Source organism: Oncorhynchus kisutch, unplaced genomic scaffold (genome assembly GCF_002021735.2).
Source record: "Oncorhynchus kisutch isolate 150728-3 unplaced genomic scaffold, Okis_V2 Okis01b-Okis20b_hom, whole genome shotgun sequence".
In the NCBI taxonomy this organism is placed as follows: Eukaryota; Metazoa; Chordata; class Actinopteri; order Salmoniformes; family Salmonidae; genus Oncorhynchus; species Oncorhynchus kisutch.
Genome location: NW_022261978.1, coordinates 8,310,782 through 8,337,238, shown reverse-complemented (window position 1 = coordinate 8,337,238; position 26,457 = coordinate 8,310,782). Strand labels below are relative to the sequence as shown.

Sequence of the window (26,457 nt, the reverse complement as noted above, 5' to 3'; positions counted from 1 at the left end):
CATTTAAGTTGGAACATTTGTGACATTTAACGACCCCGTTTATAAATCAGGTATGTGGTTCTCGTTAACGGCTGAACAGAACATGACGAGAGGAGCTGAGTGTGTTGTGCACCTCCATACAAGTTAATTTGCTGAGTTTCATTGAAATTGTTGACATATTGGCTTAGATGTGATGGTATAAAGATGTTTTATTTAACATTGATCAATTGAACCGGTGGCCACGAGCTTCTTAATGTTTTGTAACACTGTACCTAATGAACACAACCCTGATTCTGATCCAACAAGTTGAGTACAACATTATTTATATAATTGCGATACTAAAGTTGACTGTTATTATGACTGTTTGACATGTTATGACTTTTTGGTTCATAAATTGATGGGAGTAAAAAGCAGAGGCTCCTATCATCAGGTATTCAGTCATCCCAGATATAACAGCTGCCATAGATGTCAAGGCTATTACCAAGTCAGCAGTTAAACTAGACAACTTCCCATTCAACACCTTCTATTCAACTCGTTCACAGGCAGACAAGAACACTTCCCATTTCCCCCATGATTTAAATCAGTCTTCCAATTGTGCGACTGGATGTGAAGGGTTTAACTTCTAAACAGTGATCCTTGGTGGGGTCATCTAGTGGATTAGACTGTCACTTGTCCTGACTCTTCCAAAAGGCTTGGCTAGGACGAGTCCCCTGCTCTCTCAGAAAGGCTTGTGTTCCAACAGCTGCAGCTGAAGGGAGGGTGTGGGATTTCCAGTTTTATTGATGTTCTCTGTTATGGACTTTTCTTATATTCTCCTTGACTGGTTATTATTACGATCTCTGTTGTGTTTACATTTTAAAGTCTAAAATATAGCTGTCCAAAAAGAAGCAGGTATTTGACTGGTCTGTTTAATGGACATATCAGTTATATGTCTGTTTCATATATGGTCATATCCTCTGGTGCACAGCTCAAATGGCAGATCTGCCAATGAACCAGCACCAAATGACCTTAGATATATTGCTGTGGAAGCTGGATGTATTTCTGATACACCCATTTCTGAACATGGCCATATTGGGATTGTAAATGATCTGTTGCTTTGGTACGTTTCTTGTAACTTTGCCATGGACTGTATGGGAGTTTCAAGAACAGCTCAGCAGGTATCATGAAGCAATGCCAGAGGGTCATAAAGCAATCCCAACTGACTTCAGGCTGCATGTATTTCTCACACACAGTTTCATATCATGGCCATGGTTGGAGGTCATTGAGAGGGGGTAATAATTTGAATAATTTGGACTAAAGATCTATGTAAAGATCAGTACAGCTTGCTGAGAACACAACAGCTCCCCATTTGATCCAAGTGTTTCTCCTTGTAAATGCATTAGATTCATATTACATTTAGTCCTCCATTGACTTCACACTGCATGCTGAAAGGTGAAGACCTCATACCTTTACTGTGGACCACCGAGAGATCTGATACAGGCCAGCACATTATTTTGACCTTATTAGTCAACCATAAGGTTCTCACATTGCTGACACCGTAATAGATTTACAGCGAGATATGTGACCTGGAAAATAAGATCTCAATTAACCGAGCCAAGACTGGTGGTTTTGTGGATACATGCCACAAGCATCTGACCTTTCATGTCCAGATTTAGATTTTTACTGTCTGTGACATTTTAATGGATTGATTCATGTAGAAAGAAATGCTGACTTGAGCCAAGGCTCTGGGGTGTCTCAGCCAAGCTCCTGTCTGTAGTGATAAAACAACCTTGCAAGCATAGACTGATCGTTTAAAGCACCCTTAAAATGTATTGGATCAACAGTAAGTATTTGATTCCCCCATGGGCCAATATGTACAAACAGTTTTATAATGACAGTTTACTCAACTGCTTAATGACATCTGGCAGTTAATACCAGAGGCCAGCAACTCTTGTCCTGGACAGCCCATCCACATGGTTTGCAGGCTCTTGTTCTGGACAGCCCATCCACATGGTTTGCAGGCTCTTGTTCTGGACAGCCCATCCACATGGTTTGCAGGCTCTTGTTCTGGACAGCCCATCCACATGGTTTGCAGGCTCTTGTTCCACCCAAAGCACGAACTCAGCAGGTTCAGCTAAATCAACTTGTTGTGAAGGGTCATCACGTGCTTCTACACCTGCATTGCTTGCTGTTCGGGGTTTTAGGCTGGGTTTCTGTACAGCACTTTGAGATATCAGCTGATGTACGAAGGGCTATATAAATAAATTTGATTTGATTTGATTTGATCCCACTGGGCACACCACGTCATTTAAACATGCATAATTGGGTAAAATTTGGTTGAGATGTTAATCAATGAGATTACAACCTATATCCGCCTACTCAAAAAGTCATCCAAAAGATAGTTGAATTTCCAATGTGTGATCATTATGCTTAAAGCATAACCAAATTCCAATTAAAAATATATATCTGGTTTATGGTTTTATGGTTTAATGGTTTAATGGTTTAATGGTTTAATGGTTTTATGGTTTTATGGTTTAATGTCACCCAAATGTCTATCACTGCACTTTCAATCAAAGTTCTCTGAGGGTCACTTCTGGCCAGAGCTAATTTGAAGCTCATGCCGGGTATACACGACAGGTCATATATCATGCAAGATCTTTGCACATTAAAATAACTTAATCTCATAAACATTTAGTTTGCATGGTGCTAATGTTCTCTCCACCCACAAACATGGCAAGAAAATATCTTGTCTAATAACAGTGGCATCAGTGCCAGAATTAGGCTGCGTTGGCAGAAATATCAAACAATAAATCTTGGCTGCAATGAAGATGAGAGCACAGTCCAAGAAATGAAAAGCCCTAGATGGGATCCTTCCAGATGGCCAGCTCCCTGCTCAGCTAGTGTATCCAGTAGCTCTCCCCCTTTGGGGCTTCTTGTGTCTCGTCCCGGGGAGACTGGGGTTGGTTGTTTGTCAGAGTGCTAATTATTCCCAATCTAAACGGGGCTGGAATATATTTAACGTTTGAATGTGTGAATTCTCTGAGCTTTCATAGCATTAAGATAATCTTTAGAACCTTCTTACGATGTCTGTTTCGTAGCATTAAGATAATCTTTAGAACCTTCTTACGATGTCTCTTTCGCAGCCAAGGTGTTTCCCAGAGCCTTTAATTAGTAACGTGTCTCTTAAAAACCAAATGGTCTAACGATGCAACGTTTTCTCTAAGTGCTTGTTTGGGAAACACTTGGCTCGTGTTTGGCTCGTAAAATAACGATGCATTTGGTGCGATCATCGCAATGCTTAAGTTACATCACAACTGGGAAACGAGGCCCTGGTCAATTCATGTGAGCATGACAAAACATTGATGTGAGGGGAATTTATGTTTTTTTGGTAAATGTTCGAACTATGAGAGAATCCATGAATTATGTTTGTTGAAAAGAAGAAAAGGAGAGCTATATTTCAAACCTATTTTCTTACTTCCTAGGTCAAGCCATGGGGGGTATACAGTATTGTATAGAGTATACTGCCAGTATACATTAAATGCCAAGATTAAAATGTCATATGCTTTTCTAAAAAGCATAAAATTCTGCATTTTGTTAGAAATATTGTTCATTCAAAGAAACACTTGGCTATTGCTAAGATTCTGTTTGCTCTATTGCATCACTTCCTCTTACCAAAAGAATAACCCCATATTGTATGACATCATCAGTATTGTGTAATAATACTGCCCCTGCGATGGGGCTAGTTGTCACAAGTGGACAGAGTGTGTTTGATGACTCATAACTCCATGTTGGAATGAGATATAAGGATAAAAAGGGTTCCCATTTCAACCTAAGACATTGGTTTCCTCATAAGATATTGTCACGTTGGTATGAAGGATCGGGAGACAGGCGCAGGAATGCGTAATAGTTTTTTAAAATTTCCCAAATTACACCGTGCCGTGTAAAGGCACGGGGACGAAGACCAAGCAAACACGTATATAAAAAACACAGTGTTGAGAACCAAAACAAAAGAGAGAGGAGTACCTCAATGACACACAATGATTCTACATGGGACGAGACCCATAACACACACACAATGATTCTACATGGGACGAGACCCGTAACACACACACAATGATTCTACATGGGACGAGACCCATAACACACACACAATGATTCTACATGGGACGAGACCCGTAACACACACACAATGATTCTACATGGGACGAGACCCGTAACACACACACAATGATTCTACATGGGACGAGACCCGTAACACACACACAATGATTCTACATGGGACGAGACCCGTAACACACACACAATGATTCTACATGGGACGAGACCCGTAACACACACACAATGATTCTACATGGGACGAGACCCGTAACACACACACAATGATTCTACATGGGACGAGACCCGTAACACACACACAATGATTCTACACAAGACGAGACCCGTAACACACACACAATGATACCACACGGGGCGAGACCCGTAACACACACACAATGATACCACACGGGACGAGACCCGTAACACACACACAATGATTCCACATGGGACGAGACCCGTAATCATCTGCACAATCCACTATGGCACAAAAGCCAACACAACATAGCACAGGTAATCATGATTCTACACGGGTGAGACCCGTAACAATAATCGACCGGACAATGGTGAACAAAGGGCACATTTATACAATTACTAATCACTGGGAATAGGAACCAGGGCTGCGTAATGACAGTTCTGGAGGGATCCGTGACAGATATACTGGTGATGAGAAATACACACCATAGTAAAAAGAGACAACCAACCCCAGTCCCCCCTACTAATGTGCTGGGTGGACACAGCACCCCAAACACACAGACATTGGTTTCCTCATAAGATATACTGGTGATGAGAAATACACACCATAGTAAAAAGTGACAACCAACCCCGGTCCCCCCTATTAATGTGCTGGGTGGACACAGCACCCCAAACACAGAGGGTGTATTCAGGTGGTGACAATGTAATGTAAAGGAATCGGTTACTTTATTGTAACTATTCCCTATTCATTTTCTGACAGTTTTACTTAGCTTAGCTGCTAAGCAGTTAACTTCAGAGTGTAATAAATGTTTGAGGCAGCTATATCGCTGTCAGCAATATGAGTGGATAAGATGATTGAAATACTGGTATGGTGTTATGTAAGTCATAAGAATCCTACTGGACCGTTTTAGCCAACTGAAATGTGAGACAAATAAAAGCGTCTCGAGAATCTTTTTAATAGATCATACTGTAGATAAATAACACATTAGATTTAACGGTTTTATAAGCTGTTATTGAAAGCCTGAATGTGTCCCTTCAAGCTTTCAAATATTAATTTCATGTGGTTCCACAGGGGTGATAAATCAAATTAAGCAAAGCACGAGGTAAAGGTGAGGAGACAGTTCAGATGTGTTTACAAGCATGAGGTGAGGAGACAGTTCAGATGTGTTTACAAGCATGAGGTGAGGAGACAGTTCAGATGTGTTTACAAGCATGAGGTGAGGAGACAGTTCAGATGTGTTTACAAGCATGAGGTGAGGAGACAGTTCAGATGTGTTTACAAGCATGAGGTGAGGAGACAGTTCAGATGTGTTTACAAGCATGAGGTGAGGAGACAGTTCAGATGTGTTTACAAGCATGAGGTGAGGAGACAGTTCAGATGTGTTTACAAGCATGAGGTGAGGAGACAGTTCAGATGTGTTTACAAGCATGAGGTGAGGAGACAGTTCAGATGTGTTTACAAGCATGAGGTGAGGAGACAGTTCAGATGTGTTTACAAGCATGAGGTGAGGAGACAGTTCAGATGTGTTTACAAGCATGAGGTGAGGAGACAGTTCAGATGTGTTTACAAGCATGAGGTGAGGAGACAGTTCAGATGTGTTTACAAGCATGAGGTGAGGAGACAGTTCAGATGTGTTTACAAGCATGAGGTGAGGAGACAGTTCAGATGTGTTTACAAGCATGAGGTGAGGAGACAGTTCAGATGTGTTTACAAGCATGAGGTGAGGAGACAGTTCAGATGTGTTTACAAGCATGAGGTGAGGAGACAGTTCAGATGTGTTTACAAGCATGAGGTGAGGAGACAGTTCAGATGTGTTTACAAGCATGAGGTGAGGAGACAGTTCAGATGTGTTTACAAGCATGAGGTGAGGAGACAGTTCAGATGTGTTTACAAGCATGAGGTGAGGAGACAGTTCAGATGTGTTTACAAGCATGAGGTGAGGAGACAGTTCAGATGTGTTTACAAGCATGAGGTGAGGAGACAGTTCAGATGTGTTTACAAGCATGAGGTGAGGAGACAGTTCAGATGTGTTTACAAGCATGAGGTGAGGAGACAGTTCAGATGTGTTTACAAGCATGAGGTGAGGAGACAGTTCAGATGTGTTTACAAGCATGAGGTGAGGAGACAGTTCAGATGTGTTTATAAGCATGAGGTGAGGAGACAGTTCAGATGTGTTTACAAGCTAAACAATATAAATAACAGGTGAACATATATATTAAGTTGTTGATGAGGATTAATGCCACTAAAATGGAAATAAATCAGGTCAGATTAGATTTAATGAAAAGTATTTTAGTTGTAGTGGGGCAACGTGGACTCAGTCCATTACAGTATATGAGGTTCAGTAGAAGCAACATGGACTCAGTCCATTACAGTATATGAGGTTCAGTAGAAGTAACATTGGGATGAATCAAACTTTTGATATTGTCATAATTATTAATAATGACATCTCTCATTTATGTAAATTCAGTGAAATCCAATTCAGAGACAAATATGACATTAAAAAGTAATGTAATGGAAGTGTGGTGCTCCTGGAAGTGGGAGGTGCTAGTGAGACACAGACACACAGAAGTCTCTCATCCAATTCATGTCCTTTCCCAGAGTGGTCCATAATTAACTTTTGCCTGGTTGGCACTTCCAACCAGATATAAGGAGGCTGAGGCCCCAGCATCCATAAGTCAGATACCTTCTTCCTCTGTGGTAAGACTCTCTCCACCTCCTTAGATTTGTATATTTGTCTCCTCGTTGTACTCAGCAACTGAGGCAGTGGCTAACTGCACTGTTTGAATTGACTTCTGCATGTCTCTTAAGATTTTACAATATGCAATCAAGTGTAATCCAGTAAAAAGGGCTTTATAAATACTTAATATTTAATTAATTGATTGAGTGCCATTGGTTTAAAAAAATAAAATATTTAATGAGTTTTTCTTTAGATGTATACTACTTCAAATCTGTCAGTTCCTTTTATGTCCAAAAGTTTTGCTCCTGCACTTGTTTGTAAATTAAGGGAGAGGTCTAGAATTTAACAGGGTTTTCAGGGGTATTTATTTCAATATATGACAATGTGTAGTAAAGTGCCACTAGGAAAATAAAAGTTGGCAGCTGCACCTGAAGTTGAATTTGATATGGTTTTAATTATATAGTTAAATGTTAGTTGTTTTTTTTGACGTTTGGGCATTAAAATGGTAAGGCTTTAGACTTGTGCTTTTTCACAACACCTTATGTTTCACAGGGTCCTCCAAGAAGTACACATTCATCTGTAGGAGGGGAAAAAGAAGGTGAGACATGGTTTGAGTCTCCACATAAAAAGTGATGAGAATATTCTGAGAGAGATACTACTCACCTAACTCTGTTGACTGGGGAGGAAGCACCACAGAGTCAATCACGTTTCTTGTTTTATCTCTTTCCTAGTCATCCGTCACCATGAGTACGGACGCTGAGATGCAAATCTACGGCAAGGCTGCCATATACCTCCGTAAGCCTGAGAGGGAAAGGATTGAGGCACAAACTGCACCCTTTGATTCAAAGAACTCCTGCTATGTGACAGACAAGGCGGAGCTGTACCTTAAGGGTCTGGTCACTGCCAGGGCCGACGGGAAGTGTACTGTAACAGTCATTAAACCTGACGGCACTAAGGAGGTAAGTCTGATCTGAAAAGTAGTCAAGTTCAAGTTTGTGTAATTACTCTGTTTCATGAAAAATCATCAAAATTATCAAAAACAATAGACAATATGCCATCAGTAACAACAGATAGATTGACATGTATTTGTTTTGGTAAGCAGAATATTACCTTCAAACACATCATGTTTAAAACTGCTATTTAAAATTGGCATGAAACATTCATTCATGTCCACTTTGATCAAATCAAACTTTATTTTTCACATGCGCCGAATACAACAAGTGTTCACCTTGGCGTGAAATGCATACTTCCAAGCCCTTAACCAACAGTGCAGTTCAAGAAGAACAAAGAAAATATTTCCCAACTAAACTAAAGTAAAACAATTAATAAAAAGTAACACAGTAAAATAACAATAACAAGGCTATATAAGGGGGGAACCGGTAACGAGTCAATGTGCGGGAGTACAGGTTATTCGAGGTCATTTGTACATGTAGGTAGGGGTGAAGTGACTATGAATAGATAATAAACAGCGAGTAGCAGCAGAGTACAAGACAAATTGGGGGGAATAGACCGGTTGCCATTTGATTAATTGTTCAGCAGTCTTATGGGGTAGAAACTGTTAAGGGCTTTCCTCTGACACTTCCTATTATATAGGTCCAGGATGGCAGGAAGCTTGGCCCCAGTAATGTACTGGGCCGTGATCTGTGTGTAATCTATATTCCCGACTATTTCAGGAAGGAAAAGAGTTCAAAGATGCAGATATCTATGAGATGAACCCCCCTAAGTACGACAAGATTGAGGACATGGCCATGATGACCTACCTGAATGAAGCCTCTGTGTTGTATAACCTCAAAGAGCGTTATGCAGCATGGATGATCTATGTAAGAAACCTGCACATACAAACTCACACATACATGAACAAAAGAAATTCACACATAGAGCACATAAATGAACGGTAGAAACCAAAACATATTGTATCAATACAGTAGACCCACATCAGTATACCAAAGTACACCCACATCCTCACACAAATCCAGGTAAAAGTCCATCTGACTTTACTAATCCCCTCATTTAATTACTTTCATCCAGACCTACTCTGGGCTCTTCTGTGCCACGGTGAACCCCTACAAGTGGCTCCCTGTGTACGACGCAGAAGTTGTCAACGCCTACAGAGGGAAGAAGAGGATGGAGGCTCCACCCCATATCTTCTCTGTCTCTGACAACGCCTTTCAGTTCATGATGATTGGTACGAGCTCTCATGGATGGATGGATGAATGGATGGATGGTTGGTTGGATGGATAGTTGGATGAATGTCCATTAAGTGCTCATGGATAGATGAACGGATGCATCAATGGAAATTGAAATATGCTTCAGAGAGGTATCTACTATTTCTAGGTAATAACAGTTTGCTGGGGATATCTGATTTCACTACCCTTGAATGGAAAATGTTCCAAATTGAAATTTGTGATGATGCTATGAATTAAATAATGTCCCCTGAATGTTGCTTGAGTATGATAAGCAATGTGTTTTTTGGTTCCAGATAAGGAGAACCAGTCCGTCCTGATTACGTAAGTTGTTTACTAAAATGTCACTTGAGAAAGTGTTTCTATTGTAATAAGTTGGGTCAGTTGGTGTGATGAAATACATGACATTATGAATGGATTAGAGCATTAGGTTATGTGTAATAACGAGTCGATGAGAAGGATTATTTGTTAAAGACTTATGTCAGAACACAGGTTAACAGTGTATTTTTCTACGCTATTTCTTAGTGAAAGCCAATCTGACACTCAAACATGTAACTAAAACCCCCCTTCTCTGTCATATAAACCAGCGGAGAATCCGGTGCAGGAAAGACTGTCAACACCAAGCGTGTCATCCAGTACTTTGCCACCATTGCAGTGTCTGGGGCCAAGAAGGAAGCAGAACCTGGCAAAATGCAGGTAAGCTGTTCTTGTTTGCCTTTTTAACACATTTCAGTTTGGTTGGCTGTGTAAACTGTTTTTCCAGTGGTGAATCCTCTTTCAAGCAATTGAGAAAAACAAACTTTACCAGCTTACCAGTTTTTGAGCAACTTGTGTTTGTCTCAATCAGGGGTCTCTTGAGGATCAGATCATTGCAGCTAACCCTCTGCTGGAGTCTTACGGTAATGCCAAGACAGTGAGGAACGACAACTCGTCTCGCTTTGTAAGTATGAAGGGCATACTGTGGAAGATACCTTATTTTGGAAAAATGTCATTCAGATGTTCCCTTCTATTATACAGGTATTAGATGTTATTTTTATCTCTGGTTTTGTTGCTGAAAATTTGAAATTCAAACTTCTGGCGTTTTTAACGTTTTAAAATGTGAATTTTTCTATTTAAAGTTTCAGACTTCATTCGCTGTAATATTATTGTTCCATCAACCCCTACAAAACAATGTCCATTATTTATAATCCATTATTTATAATGATTTATAATCCACATTATAATTCACATTTACTGTTGCTGCAGGATTCCCCCCCCCCCCCCCCCTGCTGTAGCAAACTGGATCATACATCCTACAACTGTATCAATAGACCCAACATCTGTCCAACAAACTAACATTTACAGGGGTCTATCAAAGTAAAATGTTAAGATTAATTTGTTGACCTATTTATAACCCCCATAATCTTCAACAGGGTAAATTCATCAGGATTCACTTCCAAGGTGGCAAACTGGCTAAAGCTGACATTGAGACCTGTGAGTTGGTTTTGATTGTTTCTCAATGCTTTCCTAAATTCACACAGATTTTTTGGGAGATCAAATTGAAATGTATCTCATGTTCTCTTTCTTGCTCTCTCTCTCTCATTCTCGCTCTACTCTTCCTCTGTGTGTCATTCACTCTCTCTCACAGACCTGCTGGAGAAGTCCAGAGTGTCCTTCCAGCTGCCCGATGAGAGAGGCTACCACATCTTCTTCCAGATGATGACAGGCCACAAACCTGAGCTAGTTGGTACGACAAAGTAGAGGTCCAGACGAAATTATCCCCACTCCCCATCTATGGAATATATAAAAAATATTAATAATCCACACTAATAATAATATTACAATGATTACATCCAAGGTAACAAGGCATGGGACAGGTCTTTGGGAAATATCTATCAAGTAATACACTATGATGCACTAGTCCACAAGTCTCAGTCTCCTCTTTTGATGCTATGTATTATATACTACATGTATCCTTGAGTCCATCTTTTGAGTAAAGGAGGGAGAGATACTGTTTAATGTTTGTATTTAACCTTTATTTAACTAGGCAAGTCAGTTAAGAATAAATTCTTATTTACAATGTCAGCCTACCCAGGCAAACACTAACCCCGGACGACGGTGGGCCAATTGTGTGCCGCCCTACGGGACTCCCAATCACGGCTGGTTGTGATAAAGCCTGGAATCGAACCAGGGTCTGTAGTGACGCCTCTAGCACCGATATGCAGTACCTTAAACCGCTGCGCCACTCAGGAGCCCCCCAAAATACTGTAAAGGTGGGACAGCAGAATTCTAACATATTTAACTGACAAGCTGTTCTCTGTTGTCCACAGAAATGGCGCTCATCACCACTAACCCCTACGACTTCCCCATGTGCAGTCAGGGACAGATCACTGTGGCCAGCATCAACGACAATGAAGAGTTGGATGCCACAGATGTGAGTCAAACAAAGGGTTAACCAAACTCTAGATATGGAATGGATAGGACCACCATACACACTGAATGTACTATGAAATTCCAACTTGGTGGCAGCTGGGAATGTTCATGTATGTTTAAGTTTGATTCTAAATGCCTTGTGTTAGTTAGGCATGTACCTCAAAGAACTCTTCATGCCTTCCACTATAGAGCACCACTAAGTGTCCTGTGGAACTGTGCTGCCATCTACTAATGTGTTTGCCAAGCGTAATCATGTGTAACAGAGAAGCCAGTCAAATCTATCTATCCAATTTATTCTGCAGTGAGCAGCAGTGAACAGCACAGAACTGTAGTGTAACTGAGCAAACTACCGTTCAGTTCATCTCTGTTGTACTTCCTCTTTAATGTCAGGATGCCATTACAGTCCTGGGCTTCAGTAACGATGAGAAGGTTGGCATCTACAAGCTGACAGGAGCTGTGTTGCACCATGGAAACTTGAAATTCAAGCAGAAGCAGCGTGAGGAGCAGGCCGAGCCAGACGGCACAGAGGGTGAGTCCCACTCATAGATATACAATATGTAGAGCATTAGTCCCATTCCCCAACATAGAAATAGAACACCTAAGACAGACAGTGCCACATGAACGTCAGGCAGGAGATAATTTTTGGAGAACAAATTCTAACCTCCAAAATGTGGGTGAATCAAAACCTAACCTACAAAGAAGTTAACAAAACTATTTTGTCAGTGTGAAATCACAAACAAGTGATCTTGTGTCCCTGAGTCTGTTGTTGTTGGTTCTCTCTCCAGTGGCTGATAAAATTGCCTACCTGCTGGGTCTGAACTCAGCTGAGATGTTGAAAGCTCTGTGCTACCCCAGAGTGAAGGTCGGCAACGAGTATGTGACCAAGGGACAAACTGTGCCTCAGGTAAGGCGGCCAAACAAATCTACCATTTTCTGAGCACAGGAATTATTTTGGGGACGAGTGCATTGCTTTTGTTTTTCCCAAGCTTGTATCACCTTATCACTAGACATGGTCAATATCTCATGTATTAATGAGGTATTATCATTGCAGGTTAATAACTCAGTCAGTGCTCTGGCTAAGTCCATCTATGAGAGGATGTTCTTGTGGATGGTCATCCGTATCAATGAGATGTTGGACACCAAGAATCCAAGGCAGTTCTATATCGGTGTGCTCGACATTGCCGGGTTTGAGATCTTTGATGTGAGTATGAGACCAGAACAAGACAATTAGTTGTGATTGAGAGGGATTACAGTCTTGTATGATGAAATGATCCCTTTTAAAATTCCATAAACAGTACAACAGCATGGAGCAGCTGTGCATCAACTTCACCAATGAGAAACTGCAACAGTTTTTCAACCACACCATGTTCGTCCTGGAGCAAGAGGAGTACAAGAAGGAGGGAATCATCTGGGCCTTCATTGACTTCGGCATGGACTTGGCTGCCTGCATTGAGCTTATTGAGAAGGTAAGCTGTCTGTGAGGATTTTAATGGACCATTATAATGGACCATAACAGCAAAGCTCATATGGAGCGTTGTGTGAAATATTATCACAGTGGTACAACGTATACAGTATTAAAATCACTGGGGAAGCTAATCGAGTCAAAAAAATCCATATTACAACCTGTGTTGTGATAATTGCGTTGTTTGCTCTATAACCTGTTAGTTTATATGCCTTGCCACTGTGATATATAGGCCTAAGACCGAGACAATAAGAAGACACAGTGGCAGAATAAATTCAACCACATCTTTGTTTCATCACAAAACTGGAGGGCAACATCTGTCTTGTGGAGTCCACAAAGCATAATGAATGTAACAAACAGTTACATGACCTACAACATGGTCAGTCAAGTACATTTTTCTGCCATTTTCAGACCACTAAACATCTATTGATTTAGAAACACGGGGAGATACCGCAAATTGCGAAGAAAACAGGAGTTGCCTCCCTCCAATATTCCAGCGCCATTTCAACATCATCAAATCACCTATGCTTAGTCTAATACAGTGAAAACTAAAAGATTCCAAAAACGATTTTAGTCCAATCAACGTAAACTAAATATCATATGGCTGTCCATGGTACTAATTTATGTGTTTGTGTGAGTAAGTAGAAAATACATGGTAAAAAAACATCATTGGCCATTAAGGGGAATTAAGTAAAATTATGAGTATAAGTCCCTATCTCCATCCATGGCTAATTTAGGAACGGGCCCATTTTAGGTAGCTATTTTCAAATCCCTATCTCCATCAAAAGGAAAGGACCCATTTTAGCTAGGTATCCTCCAGGGGAAAACAACACAATGAGATGCAACAATTGAAGTCTTTTACTTTCTGTCAATGACGTTAGTCTTGATTTGATGTGAAGCCAAATCCAAACTGGCTTCACTTGACACGGTTTTTGGTGCACCAGGACCATTCACAGATGAGCTCACTCAGTTTAGCTCAACTCTGATTCGCTGTAATTGTACACGAAAAAAATATCAAGGGAAGCCAAATGATCGCTGGCTTCTCTTGCATTCAATGATACAATATCATACTCGTTTTGACCAGACAGCATCAGATAGAAGGGCTACACATACAGAGGGGGGTAGTTTTGCTCACTCGGATGCTTTACCCGGAGAGATACATTCAGCCTCTTGCTAAAAGTGACAAAATCGACTTTATTTTATATGTTAATTTTTGGGGGAAGCCTGGCCATTAATATACGCCACTGACAAGTTATATGACTGTTGAGAACTCAATATGTTTCCTATTATGTGTCCCTAAATTATTATAATCCTATAATAGCATGTTCGCTAAATGAATAAATGTGATCCTAAATGGAAATATCACTAATTTGATATACATCTCTTTTCGTAAAGCCATTGGGCATCTTCTCCATCCTTGAAGAGGAGTGCATGTTCCCCAAGTCTTCAGACACCACCTTCAAGGACAAGCTGTACGCCCAGCATCTTGGCAAAACAAATGCGTTTGAGAAACCCAAGCCTGCCAAAGGCAAGGCAGAGGCCCACTTCTCCCTGGTGCACTACGCCGGAACTGTGGACTACAACATCACTGGATGGCTGGAGAAGAACAAGGACCCCCTGAACGACTCAGTTTGTCAGCTGTACCAGAAGTCCTCTGTCAAAATTTTGGCTGCCCTGTATCCCCCTCCCCCTCCTGAGGGTAAGACTGGCATCACGTCACAATATTTAACTAAATACTAGTTATAACTCAGACCCAAATGTTCTTTAAAGTCTTTCAATGTATGACAATTTCTCAGGGTTTATCACTGGGTTGATTTACTAATACAGTTGGTTAATTTAATCATACAATAGATGTTATTTTAAACAATCTCATTGGCAGCATTTGCCTCTAGCTAAGTGTGAAGTTTAATTAGTGTGCTTGCTGAAGACAAGACCACTCTAGATTTCTTACATACTCTTATAATTTTTCAATTATTCCACCCGCTCTAGGAAATGTACTTTTCTAGTTATCTTTTACTTTCCCCCATTTTAACAGATAAAGCCAAGAAAGGAGGCAAGAAGAAGGGTGGTTCCATGCAGACTGTGTCCTCCCAGTTCAGGGTGAGCTTTTGAAATGTGTAGATTCAGTCCTTCAAAAGGTGCATTGATTATCATAAATGAGAACATGGTTTGTAACCCCCTTACAGGAGAACTTACATAAGCTGATGACCAACTTGAGGAGCACTCATCCTCACTTTGTGCGCTGCCTGATCCCCAACGAGTCAAAGACTCCAGGTACAAGAAATATTGACTTAAATATGTCATCTTATCAGTCCAGTATCAGTAACCTTAACGATTCCAATCTATAACCTGTTTATTAGTATTAAAAGAGACTTGTTTTGATTTACCAGGTCTGATGGAGAACTTCCTGGTTATCCACCAACTCAGGTGTAATGGTGTACTGGAGGGTATCAGGATCTGCAGAAAGGGATTCCCCAGCAGAATCATCTATGCTGACTTCAAGCAAAGGTACACACACACACACAAGCACACACACACCACAGAAAGATCTGCTCCGAGGGTTTTCCCAGGATCAGAATAGGCTTACCTTTTACGAAATATAACCAACCTATTACAACTTGACATGTTAAAAATGTCTCCTCATTCAGGTACAAAGTACTGAATGCCAGTGTCATCCCTGAGGGCCAGTTCATGGACAACAAGAAAGCTTCTGAGAAGCTGCTTGGGTCCATTGATGTGAATCACGAGGATTACAAGTTTGGACACACCAAGGTCAGTCAAAACCCCTCAGTAAAAGCTGACAACAAAACACAACTTCAATGATAATTTAAATCTTTACCATATAAAATCTCTCCAGTTGATCTATCCATCCTTTGTTCTTTCTTCTTCAGTTGTTCATTGTTCTGTTTATTCATCACAACTATAGAAGAGAAACTAAACTCATTATAATTTGCATTGTGATAGAGTGGTATAGTTACAGGTATATGTATCTGTACATGATTAATCTACAACTGTACAATAACTAACATCTTAGAAACAACCCATCCCATGGTTTGTTTGTAACCGTTGCAAAGTTAATGTTGTTTAAATCAATCTAGTGGTTTGACCCTTTCTATCTGTCACCATCTATGGTTCCATTGACCATGTTAACCTGTGTCTCAGGTGTTCTTCAAAGCCGGTCTGCTGGGTGTCCTGGAGGAGATGAGAGATGAGAAGCTGGCCACTCTGGTCGGCATGGTCCAGGCTCTCAGTCGTGGATTCCTCATGAGGAGAGAGTTCACCAAGATGATGGAGAGGAGGTGAGGAATAGTAGACATCTTGGCAAAGCTTTCTGTCAACCACCTGTATCTAATGCATTATGATTACATACTGTATATGCTGTGAGTTGTTCAGAATGAGAAAGTACATCTTATAATGGTCTACTAAAGCTTTTGGGTTCATTCATTTAGTCCAGAAAGGGATGTAAAAAAGGGATGTAGCAACTAAAGGATTCTAGCTTTATAGTTGCAGTTTGGGATTTGGCTGTTCAATTGTCATTTACATTTGTGGAATTTACCCATTCATTCTTGAAGTATATAAAATGCTTATTGAGCTTAGAACGCACGAACTGTCAGTACTTGCATCTAGAGAGCTGTCTATGAATTTAAGAGGGGTTACATTTCCCAAGCCCCATTCCCCCATTTTGTTGTTCTTCGAGTCACAGAGTGTAGCTTTAATCATGTCACTCACCGTGACACTCTATTCTTTCTGTCGACCAGAGAATCAGTTTACGCCATCCAGTACAACATCCGCTCATTCATGAATGTCAAAACCTGGCCATGGATGAAGTTGTATTTCAAGATCAAGCCCCTGCTGCAGAGCGCTGAGACTGAGAAGGAGCTGGCCAACATGAAGGAGAATTATGAGAAGATGACGACAGACCTGGCCAAGGCTCTGGCCACAAAGAAGCAAATGGAGGAGAAGTTGGTAGCCCTGACACAAGAGAAGAACGACCTGGCGCTCCAAGTCGCATCTGTGGGTGAAAAAACAACCTTCATTACTGTCAAATTTACATTCACATAAATACACATACATATGAACACACCTTTCTATTGCAAATATTATATACTTTACATATCTCGTGAATTTAGATTGATTTACTCTCAATACACAAAGTGAGGCCTCTGATTTTTTCCCCTTGTTCTGAAACCAGGAAGGAGAGAGTCTGAACGATGCTGAGGAAAGGTGTGAGGGGCTCATCAAGAGCAAGATCCAGCTGGAGGCCAAACTCAAAGAGACGACCGAGAGGCTGGAGGATGAGGAGGAGATCAATGCTGAGTTGACTGCCAAGAAGAGGAAGCTGGAGGATGAGTGCTCTGAGCTGAAGAAGGACATTGATGACCTGGAGCTCACCCTGGCCAAAGTGGAGAAGGAGAAGCACGCCACTGAAAACAAGGTCTTGGGTCTTACAGTCTAACCAAACAATAATCAACTCAAAACATAGTTTAACAGAAATGGAATTCATGTTGTATTGTGGGTGCAGGAAAAATGAAGACACAATAGTAGAATTTGTTCTGCTACCCCTCATTTATGACTTCCACTCAGTACACTGACATCTAGTGTTGAATATATAGTACAGTAATTGTTGATGCTGTGCGAATCTAAATGAAATGAATGCAATATTTAACCAATTAAATCTCCCCTTTATGGTGAAGTGACCAAAGACTAATTTTGATGTGGCTGTTTTCAGGTTAAAAACCTGACAGAGGAGATGGCGTCTATGGATGAGAGTGTTGCCAAGCTGACCAAGGAGAAGAAAGCCCTCCAAGAGGCCCACCAGCAGACACTGGATGACCTGCAGGCAGAGGAGGACAAAGTCAACACTCTGACCAAGGCCAAGACCAAGCTGGAACAGCAAGTGGACGACGTGAGTGGAGTTTGACATTTTGGCCATGATAGTATGTAAGATGATATTATCTTCAGTTGTTTAGATTTTAACAATATATGTGTTTTCATCTTCTAGCTTGAGGGTTCTCTGGAGCAAGAGAAGAAGCTCCGTATGGACCTTGAGAGAGCCAAGAGAAAGCTGGAGGGAGATCTGAAACTGGCCCAGGAGTCCATAATGGACCTGGAGAATGACAAGCAGCAAGCTGATGAGAAAATAAAGAAGTAAACACAAACAAATGACTACAGTATTACCTGCTATAATGGTTGTTCTTGACTAATTCTTGTAATTATGAATTAGCATTTACATGTGATTCTTAAAAGCAAAGTGAATGGTATGATTCTCTCCCTTTACACTATCAAACCAAAACTAACTCTGCAATCAATGTGTTTGTGTTTCTTAGGAAGGAGTTTGAGACCACCCAGCTCCTCAGCAAGATTGAGGATGAGCAGTCTCTGGGAGCTCAGCTGCAGAAGAAGATCAAGGAACTCCAGGTATAGTACAGAATATAAGCTTCAGTACAGAAGAGCACAGACTTGAATCATTTTTATAATTTAATGATACTTTTTCTGGCAGCAGACAGTTTTCCAGGTGGCTTCTGATGGCTCAGTAGGTTGGAAGATGGTGTTTCTTGTTGGTGCTTCTTACCATCCCCACTCAGCCCTCAATGACAACATACATGTTAAAATGGCTTATATCTGGGCCTCCCGGGTGGCGCAGTGGTTAAGGGCGCTGGACTGCAGCGCCAGCTGTGCCATCAGAGAATCTGGGTTCGCGCCCAGGCTCTGTCGTAACCGCCCCGGAGGTCCGTTGGGCGATGCACAATTGGCCTAGCGTCGCCCAGGTTAGGGAGGGGTTGGCCGGTAGGGATATCCTTGTCTCATCATCGCAGCAGCGACTCCTGTGGAGAGCCGGGCGCAGTGCTCGCTAACCAAGGTTGCCAGGTGCACAGTGTTTCCTCCGACACATTGGTGGGGCTGGCTTCTGGGTTGGATGTGTTAAGAAGCAGTGCGGCTTGGTTGGGTTGTGTATCGGAGGACGGATGACTTTCAACCTTCGTCTCTCCCGAGCCCGTACGGGAGTTGTAGCGATGAGATAAGATACTAAACAATTGGATACCACGAAATTGGGGAGAAAACGGGGTAAAATGTAATAAATAATAATAAATACATTTATAAAATGGCTTATATCCATCTAGAGTCTCTGTCTAACTTCTTACCTTTGAGGGTTTGGCTCCTGCATGGGACACTGTCTACTGAATATATTAGTGTAACTGGCTTCGTAGTGAACATATTTATGCAAAATATACATAGTATTATTATTTTGTGAGGTTCAATTGTTTCAACTGTATTGTAGTGTTCATCCCCCTGCTCCTGTCCCCTGTTCTAGGCCCGTATTGAGGAGCTGGAGGAGGAAATTGAGGCTGAGCGTGCTGCCAGGGCTAAGGTTGAGAAGCAGAGGGCCGATCTCTCCAGGGAACTTGAGGAGATCAGCGAGAGGCTGGAGGAGGCCGGAGGCGCCACTGCTGCTCAGATTGAGATGAACAAGAAGCGTGAGGCTGAGTTCCAGAAGCTGCGTCGTGATCTTGAAGAGTCCACCCTGCAGCATGAGGCCACAGCCGCCGCTCTGCGCAAGAAGCAGGCCGACAGTGTGGCTGAGCTCGGGGAGCAGATCGACAACCTGCAGCGCGTCAAACAGAAACTGGAGAAGGAGAAGAGCGAATACAAGATGGAGATTGATGACCTCTCCAGCAACATGGAGGCCGTCGCCAAGGCTAAGGTGAGTAGTGATGTTTTGATCAAGCAGTGTTGAGGAGGGTCAACTACATCACCATTCAAGTGAACAGAAGTTGACAGGAGTCACATATATAAAGTAATGATGGAACATGTTTCACTAACAGGGCAATCTGGAGAAGATGTGCCGTACTCTTGAGGACCAGCTGAGTGAGCTCAAGACTAAGAATGATGAGAATGTTCGCCAGGTCAATGACATCAGCGGACAGAGGGCCAGACTCCTGACAGAAAATGGTACCATCAACAAAAAACAACAAGCCAATGCTTTCCTTCAGTAGAACCCAACATGTATTAGGGGCTATATCCACATAGTTTCTAATGTACTATTCACCACCTAACATTGCCCTATGATACCTCAGAATCCATTTGAAATCTTAGAGAACAGAGACCCTATTAACAAGATGTTCCTCTGTCCCTGCAGGTGAGTTTGGCCGCCAGCTGGAGGAGAAGGAAGCCCTGGTGTCTCAGCTGACCAGAGGAAAACAGGCTTTCACCCAGCAGGTGGAGGAGCTGAAGAGGGCGATTGAGGAGGAGGTCAAGGTAAGGGACCCAAAATGTAGAGTTTAGAGCCATATCTTTACATAGTCGGTGACTACACCACCCTCAGACTCTTCTACTGTCTCTCCACCGTCAGAGACTCCTACTCTCTCCACCCTCAGAGACTTCTACTGTCTCTCCACCCTCAGAGACTCCTACTGTCTCTCCACCCTCAGAGACTCCTACTGTCTCTCCACCCTAAGAGACTAGTGTAACTAGGAGGACTATCTGTACATATTGGTGGCACAGACACTGTTTCATCCTTTCCTACACTTAAATTACCCTTGCCTTACGATTGCGTCTGAAGCTGGGCTTGTAGCAAGGCTATCCTCACCATAAGGCGATCGTTCTCCTGTATATTATGAGTACAGCGACTGCAGTTAGAAGGCATAATGTTAATGTTAATGCTGGTGGAGGTCGTGTAGAACCTTGTCTAGATAAAGTGTCATGTGTAAAAATTTGAATGAGGGAAAAAAATGTTTATACAAAACGGTAATTAAAAAGTAAAACCGTAATTTTGGCAGGTAGCAAAGTAACGTTAGCAACAAACTGCACGGCTTCACGTAAACAAGTCCACATAATTTGTTTGACTATCTCACTCATCTCTCTTTGTCTTTCTCTCTCACAGGCTAAAAATGCACTGGCCCACGGTGTCCAGTCTGCCCGCCATGACTGTGACCTCCTGAGGGAGCAGTTTGAGGAGGAGCAGGAGGCCAAGGCAGAGCTGCAACGCGGCATGTCCAAGGCCAACAGTGAGGTGGCTCAGTGGAGGACTAAGTATGAAACTGATGCCATCCAGCGCACAGAGGAGCTGGAGGAGGCCAAGTGAGTCGCACGCAACAGAAAGACTCAAATATGGTGTGGATGGTGAGGGTGGTACGGGGGCTCTGAGAAAAAGTTACATCAATATGTATTGAAACATATGTACCACTCCATAAAACCAACAGGAAGAAGCTGGCCCAGCGTCTTCAGGATGCTGAGGAGACCATTGAGGCGACCAACTCCAAGTGCGCCTCCCTGGAGAAGACCAAGCAGAGGCTGCAGGGAGAGGTGGAGGACCTCATGATTGATGTTGAGAGAGCCAATGCATTGGCCGCCAACCTCGACAAGAAGCAGAGGAACTTTGACAAGGTGAAAATGAAAAAACCTCACCACAGACTGATATTTACTGTCTGCTATATGATTAATTGTATGAAATATGAATATTAAAATCCCATGGATTCTCCTAGGTTCTGGCAGAGTGGAAGCAGAAGTATGAGGAGGGCCAGGCTGAGCTGGAAGGAGCTCAGAAGGAGGCTCGCTCTATGAGCACTGAACTCTTCAAGATGAAGAACTCCTACGAGGAGGCTCTGGATCATCTGGAGACTCTGAAGAGAGAGAACAAGAACCTGCAACGTGAGCATTTGATGGCAAATCTATCATGTTTCATTAGCAATATTAATTGCTATTAATAGATTCACTGTTATTATGATTCATTGTCAACTTCAGTGCATTGGCGATATCCACTGAAAATCTCCCAAGTGTAAACTGCTCCTGTGTGCGTGTGTGTGCAGAGGAGATCTCTGACCTGACTGAGCAGATCGGAGAGACTGGCAAGAGCATCCATGAGCTGGAGAAGGCCAAGAAGACCGTCGAGACAGAGAAGTCTGAGATCCAGACCGCTCTGGAGGAGGCTGAGGTACAAACTACAGTCCAATGATCCCTGTATAGGAGTTTATTGTAGTCATATATATTCAATTCCTACATCCAAATATACTGAACACAATTGGCCTGACTGCTTCTGTTTGTCCAGGGAACACTGGAGCACGAGGAATCCAAGATTCTGCGTGTGCAGCTGGAGCTGAACCAGATCAAGGGAGAGGTGGACAGGAAGATCGCTGAGAAGGACGAGGAGATGGAGCAGATCAAGAGGAACAGCCAGAGGGTGGTTGACTCCATGCAGAGCACCCTGGACTCTGAGGTCAGGAGCAGGAATGACGCCCTGAGGGTGAAGAAGAAGATGGAGGGAGACCTGAACGAGATGGAGATCCAGCTGAGCCACTCCAACAGGCAGGCCGCCGAGGCCCAGAAACAGCTGAGGAATGTCCAGGGACAGCTCAAGGTAAAGGGACTGGGACATCAGGCTCAAAAACCTGAACATGGAGAGGGATTTGTTTTTGAATCTGTGGAAAATAATACAACAGAGGATTTGAATAGAGTGGTTTATGTACTAAAGGATAGCGATACTGGGGAAATTCTTACCAGTGAACATTTCTATCACCCATCCTATCACCTCTACTTCCACAAGTCCTAATGAATGTATGTCATTGTGAACCCCAGGATGCCCAATTGCACCTTGATGACGCCGTCCGTGTCGCAGAAGACATGAAGGAGCAGGCAGCCATGGTGGAGCGCAGAAACGGTCTGATGGTGGCTGAAATCGAGGAGCTGAGAGTTGCTCTGGAGCAGACAGAGAGAGGCCGCAAAGTGGCTGAGACTGAGCTGGTAGACGCCAGCGAGCGTGTTGGACTGCTGCACTCCCAGGTATGGGTCAAAAGCCATTTCTAATGAAACCCAACCAAGCATACAGTTTAAACACACCTGGAATTGGACCGTGCTTGCCTTAGATTTTCATAATTTCAGTCTTGTGACTTGCAAGTTCTCTTGAGAGTCAAACAAATCGTCTTGTTTCCTCCTTCAGAACACCAGCCTTCTGAACACCAAGAAGAAGCTGGAGACTGACCTGGTGCAGGTGCAGGGAGAGGTGGACGACATCGTCCAGGAGGCCAGGAATGCAGAGGAGAAGGCCAAGAAGGCAATCACTGACGTGAGTCCTTGAATTACATCAACTTGATTTGTCCCCAAGTGCCAATGGTAGCTGGGCTGGTTATGAACAACAAAGATCTCAGAGGGACGTTATGATTGGTGCCAATTGGTGCATAAATTAAACAAACTACTATTCCAGGCGGCCATGATGGCTGAGGAGCTGAAGAAGGAGCAGGACACCAGTTCTCACCTGGAGAGGATGAAGAAGAACCTGGAGGTCACAGTCAAGGACCTGCAGCACCGCCTGGATGAGGCTGAGAATCTGGCCATGAAGGGAGGCAAGAAGCAGCTCCAGAAACTGGAGTCCAGGGTGAGATACCTGCAGGGTGGATTAGGGTGGATTGAAAGACTGATTGCTGGACATTTATTTGATCATATAAAAATAAACAGGAGCATTGTTTAATGACTTGTTCTCACAATAACCCACCTAGATCAGGGGTTCCCAAACTTCTTTACATCGGGGACCACCCCTTTTGTGATAGCGAATTCATCAGGGACCCCCTTCATAATATCAGAACACAACTCCTACTTTAAAGTGCGATAAAAATAGCATCCATGTAGATTCCCTATAACTTCTTCAGTGCATGACTGGACTAACCAAGTCTCCGGCCCTGGGAAATAACATTTTTCGGTCCCCCCTCTTTGCATCAGAGAGAAAATGTTGCCGTTTTGAAGGTCATTTACTGTCACTCTACACATTTTGCCTTTGGACAAAGAGAAAATGTTGCAGTTTAAAACTTCAATTACAGTGAATTTAAGTTCATAACAAAACAAATTATAATAATTGTACACTCATTTAGTGGAGTTGATGCAGGACCTTTAAATAAATTAAAATGTATTATTCTAGTTGCTTCATTCAGGCTTAATTGTCTCAGCAGACTTCTTCTAATCTGCCATTTCATTCATAATAATAATAATAATAATTCACAATATGTAACAACACAGAATATAATATACATTCATCGGTTTAATGTCATAGTAATAATTTCTCTCTGTTGTTACTTCTCAGTCACTTGCCGTTGCTAGGGAAGCTAGCGTTGCTATGCGGGGCTACCAGCTAGCAGGCTAATGGCTGAATTAGCTTGTTGGCTAGCGGACGTTAATAAGTTCATAAAACCTAAAAACACAACATAACATCTCAACAAACATATGTATATACTCAAGAAACATTACCGTCTTGAATATAGTGTTTTTCCACTCGCTTACCTTCAAAATAAAGAAAAACATGTATTTATGTCGGTGCTTCTGTCTTGCTGTTGGCTCACTTGGCAAACTACTCTCAACTGCCAGAGCGCGAGCTCCATAATAGAAGCAATGTCACAACATTAAAACATGCGAGTGGCGGCCTCTAGTTGCCGTACTGGTACTGCACCATACACCACAAAACGCATGACAAAATGGTTGAAAGTCATATTTCAAATACAAGAAGAATTGAATTGTGAGCCTCCCAGACCCGTTGTTTAATCTAAGAGTCAATAACATAAATTGTGGATGAATAATATTACATTGTACTGTATTGCACCCTCTAAACGTTTTCCAAAGATCCCTGGCTGTTTAATCTGTTCTTGCTATAAATATTCATAAACAAATTGAAATGTAAATTCCACTTTGAGAACCACTGACCTAGATAATGAAAAGTTGTTGTTATTATTACAGACCCATTCAAAAAAATTTTTTAAAGAGTACATAGGAACATATTACAATTGTGCCCCTTGACTGGGTAGAAGACTATACCTCTGTTTTAAAATATATTTGTTAATTAAGTCTGATTTCACGACCTCCAACAAACTCCTACGTTTATTTCTTCCACAAAGGTGCGTGAGCTCGAGACTGAGGTGGAGGCCGAGCAGAGAAGAGGTGTAGATGCAGTCAAGGGAGTCCGCAAGTATGAGCGCAGAGTCAAGGAGCTCACTTACCAGGTAAGAGATAGAGAAAGTGCCTTCTTCACACACTTGACACTAACACAGACAGGTTTGTGTATAAAGCTATTGGGGCATTGATTCTTTGCTCTTCTCTCACAGACTGAGGAGGATAAGAAGAACGTTAACAGACTTCAGGACCTGGTAGATAAGCTGCAGATGAAAGTGAAGGCCTACAAGAGGCATTCTGAGGAATCGGTTAGTCACAGACTCTGAGAGCATACATTCGAAAATGTAGTTTTTCTCTACAAAACGTAATGTGCATATGGTTTAGTTGAAGTGTTGCTACAGCACGCCAGTCAACAATGACAATTAATAGTGCAAGTACATGCTGGAGAAATTATATTCATTTGTGAGTGTCCCCTATGCCAATGTGTTACCAACTTAAAGGAGAGGGGGTTGAATATTAATTTGCTGGTCGAGTTGTAGTGCTGGAGGCATCGGTTTGTTCCCTCTCCCTTCTGCTGCCTTACCATCTATCTTCCTGTATACATTGCTATCCTAAATCTGCCAATATTTTTATTTGCTACCTGAAGCTTCAAACTTTAAATGCTGATGTTCTGCTCTCCCTCTCTTTTCCTCACCCAGGAGGAAGCAGCAAACCAGCACATGTCTAAGTTCAGGAAGGTTCAGCATGAACTGGAGGAGGCTGAGGAGCGTGCTGACATCGCTGAGACTCAGGTCAACAAGCTCAGAGCCAAGACCCGTGACTCTGGAAAGGTACAGAACTGCTGCTAAACCTGTACCTGACTCATGTTCAGATATGACCACATCAACATTCAGTCTTCTCAGAGGTCAATACAGACCTTTTACACTCACTCAATAAGCACATTTCAGGGAGAGAAAAAAACACACAAAAATTCAAGTTGGTAGTTCAAAATTGAAATTCCAACCTGAGCACTGAGCATTAAATGCTTGATCCAATATATTCTATCCATATATTTATCATGTTCATTATTATTACTGATCCATTATATAATTTGTTTCTTCTTACAGGGAAAAGAAGTTGCTGAATAAACAAGACCAAAGTATTGAAGATCAAAGTCTTACCATTTTCCTGTGATGCATAAAATATGATTTTCATGGTGAAATGTTGAACATTGATTAAAAACATGTGGATCTACATACACTTCCTTTGTGACTGTGGATTTATTACTCAGCAAACAGCTTTTTAATACCATAAAATATTGTACTTTAATTAATGGAGCAATCTGGGATTTGAACAACAATAGTGGTCACCCCGACAAAGCAGTTTGTATTTTTTGTAAACAGCTGAGAGATGAGGCTGAAGAAATGAAGCCACCCAAATTCTCAGACTGGGGTTTGGTTTCAAGTTTGTTGTTGCTTAGCCTTACTTTTATTGAATTCAATGTAGTTCTGCCATCCTCTGCATTTAAGCTGATGCTTTTTTCAAGGTAATGTTGGTAGATTGCCATTGGAGAGAATGACTAGTGTGTAAAAATCAGACACTGACTAGATATGCATGTCAATTTATA

At 42.0% G+C, this 26,457-nt stretch overlaps 1 protein-coding gene across 1 annotated transcript; it reads left to right on the top strand.

Annotated features, from left to right (window-relative positions):
* Positions 1-6,911: 6,911 nt before the first annotated feature.
* LOC109876900 (myosin heavy chain, fast skeletal muscle-like) lies at positions 6,912-26,090 on the top strand. Its single transcript, XM_031811340.1, has 41 exons — positions 6,912-6,946; positions 7,479-7,524; positions 7,658-7,885; positions 8,600-8,746; positions 8,955-9,111; positions 9,406-9,433; positions 9,697-9,805; positions 9,957-10,049; positions 10,522-10,582; positions 10,737-10,835; positions 11,419-11,522; positions 11,912-12,050; positions 12,307-12,425; positions 12,573-12,722; positions 12,817-12,987; positions 14,379-14,682; positions 15,019-15,083; positions 15,170-15,257; positions 15,374-15,491; positions 15,632-15,755; positions 16,146-16,282; positions 16,742-16,997; positions 17,176-17,418; positions 17,713-17,889; positions 17,986-18,131; positions 18,311-18,401; positions 19,297-19,686; positions 19,808-19,934; positions 20,122-20,240; positions 20,866-21,062; positions 21,185-21,368; positions 21,467-21,632; positions 21,791-21,915; positions 22,030-22,338; positions 22,557-22,760; positions 22,918-23,043; positions 23,182-23,352; positions 24,857-24,961; positions 25,064-25,159; positions 25,550-25,681; positions 25,958-26,090. Exons 3-41 carry the CDS (start codon positions 7,670-7,672, stop codon positions 25,976-25,978), a joined length of 5,814 nt encoding a protein of 1,937 aa, XP_031667200.1. The 5' UTR covers positions 6,912-6,946; positions 7,479-7,524; positions 7,658-7,669; the 3' UTR covers positions 25,979-26,090.
* The last annotated feature ends 367 nt before the right edge of the window (positions 26,091-26,457 follow it).

What these genes read in the sequence shown, in the direction of transcription:
- LOC109876900 (XM_031811340.1), top strand. Translation starts at nt 7,670, where the DNA reads ATGAGTACGGACGCTGAGATGCAAATCTACGGCAAGGCTGCCATATAC. An exon ending in AGAGAACAAGAACCTGCAAC is followed by an intron (nt 21,633 to 21,790) that starts GTGAGCATTTGA and finishes GTGTGTGTGCAG; the next exon opens with AGGAGATCTCTGACCTGACT. An exon ending in AGAGGCATTCTGAGGAATCG is followed by an intron (nt 25,160 to 25,549) that starts GTTAGTCACAGA and finishes TTCCTCACCCAG; the next exon opens with GAGGAAGCAGCAAACCAGCA.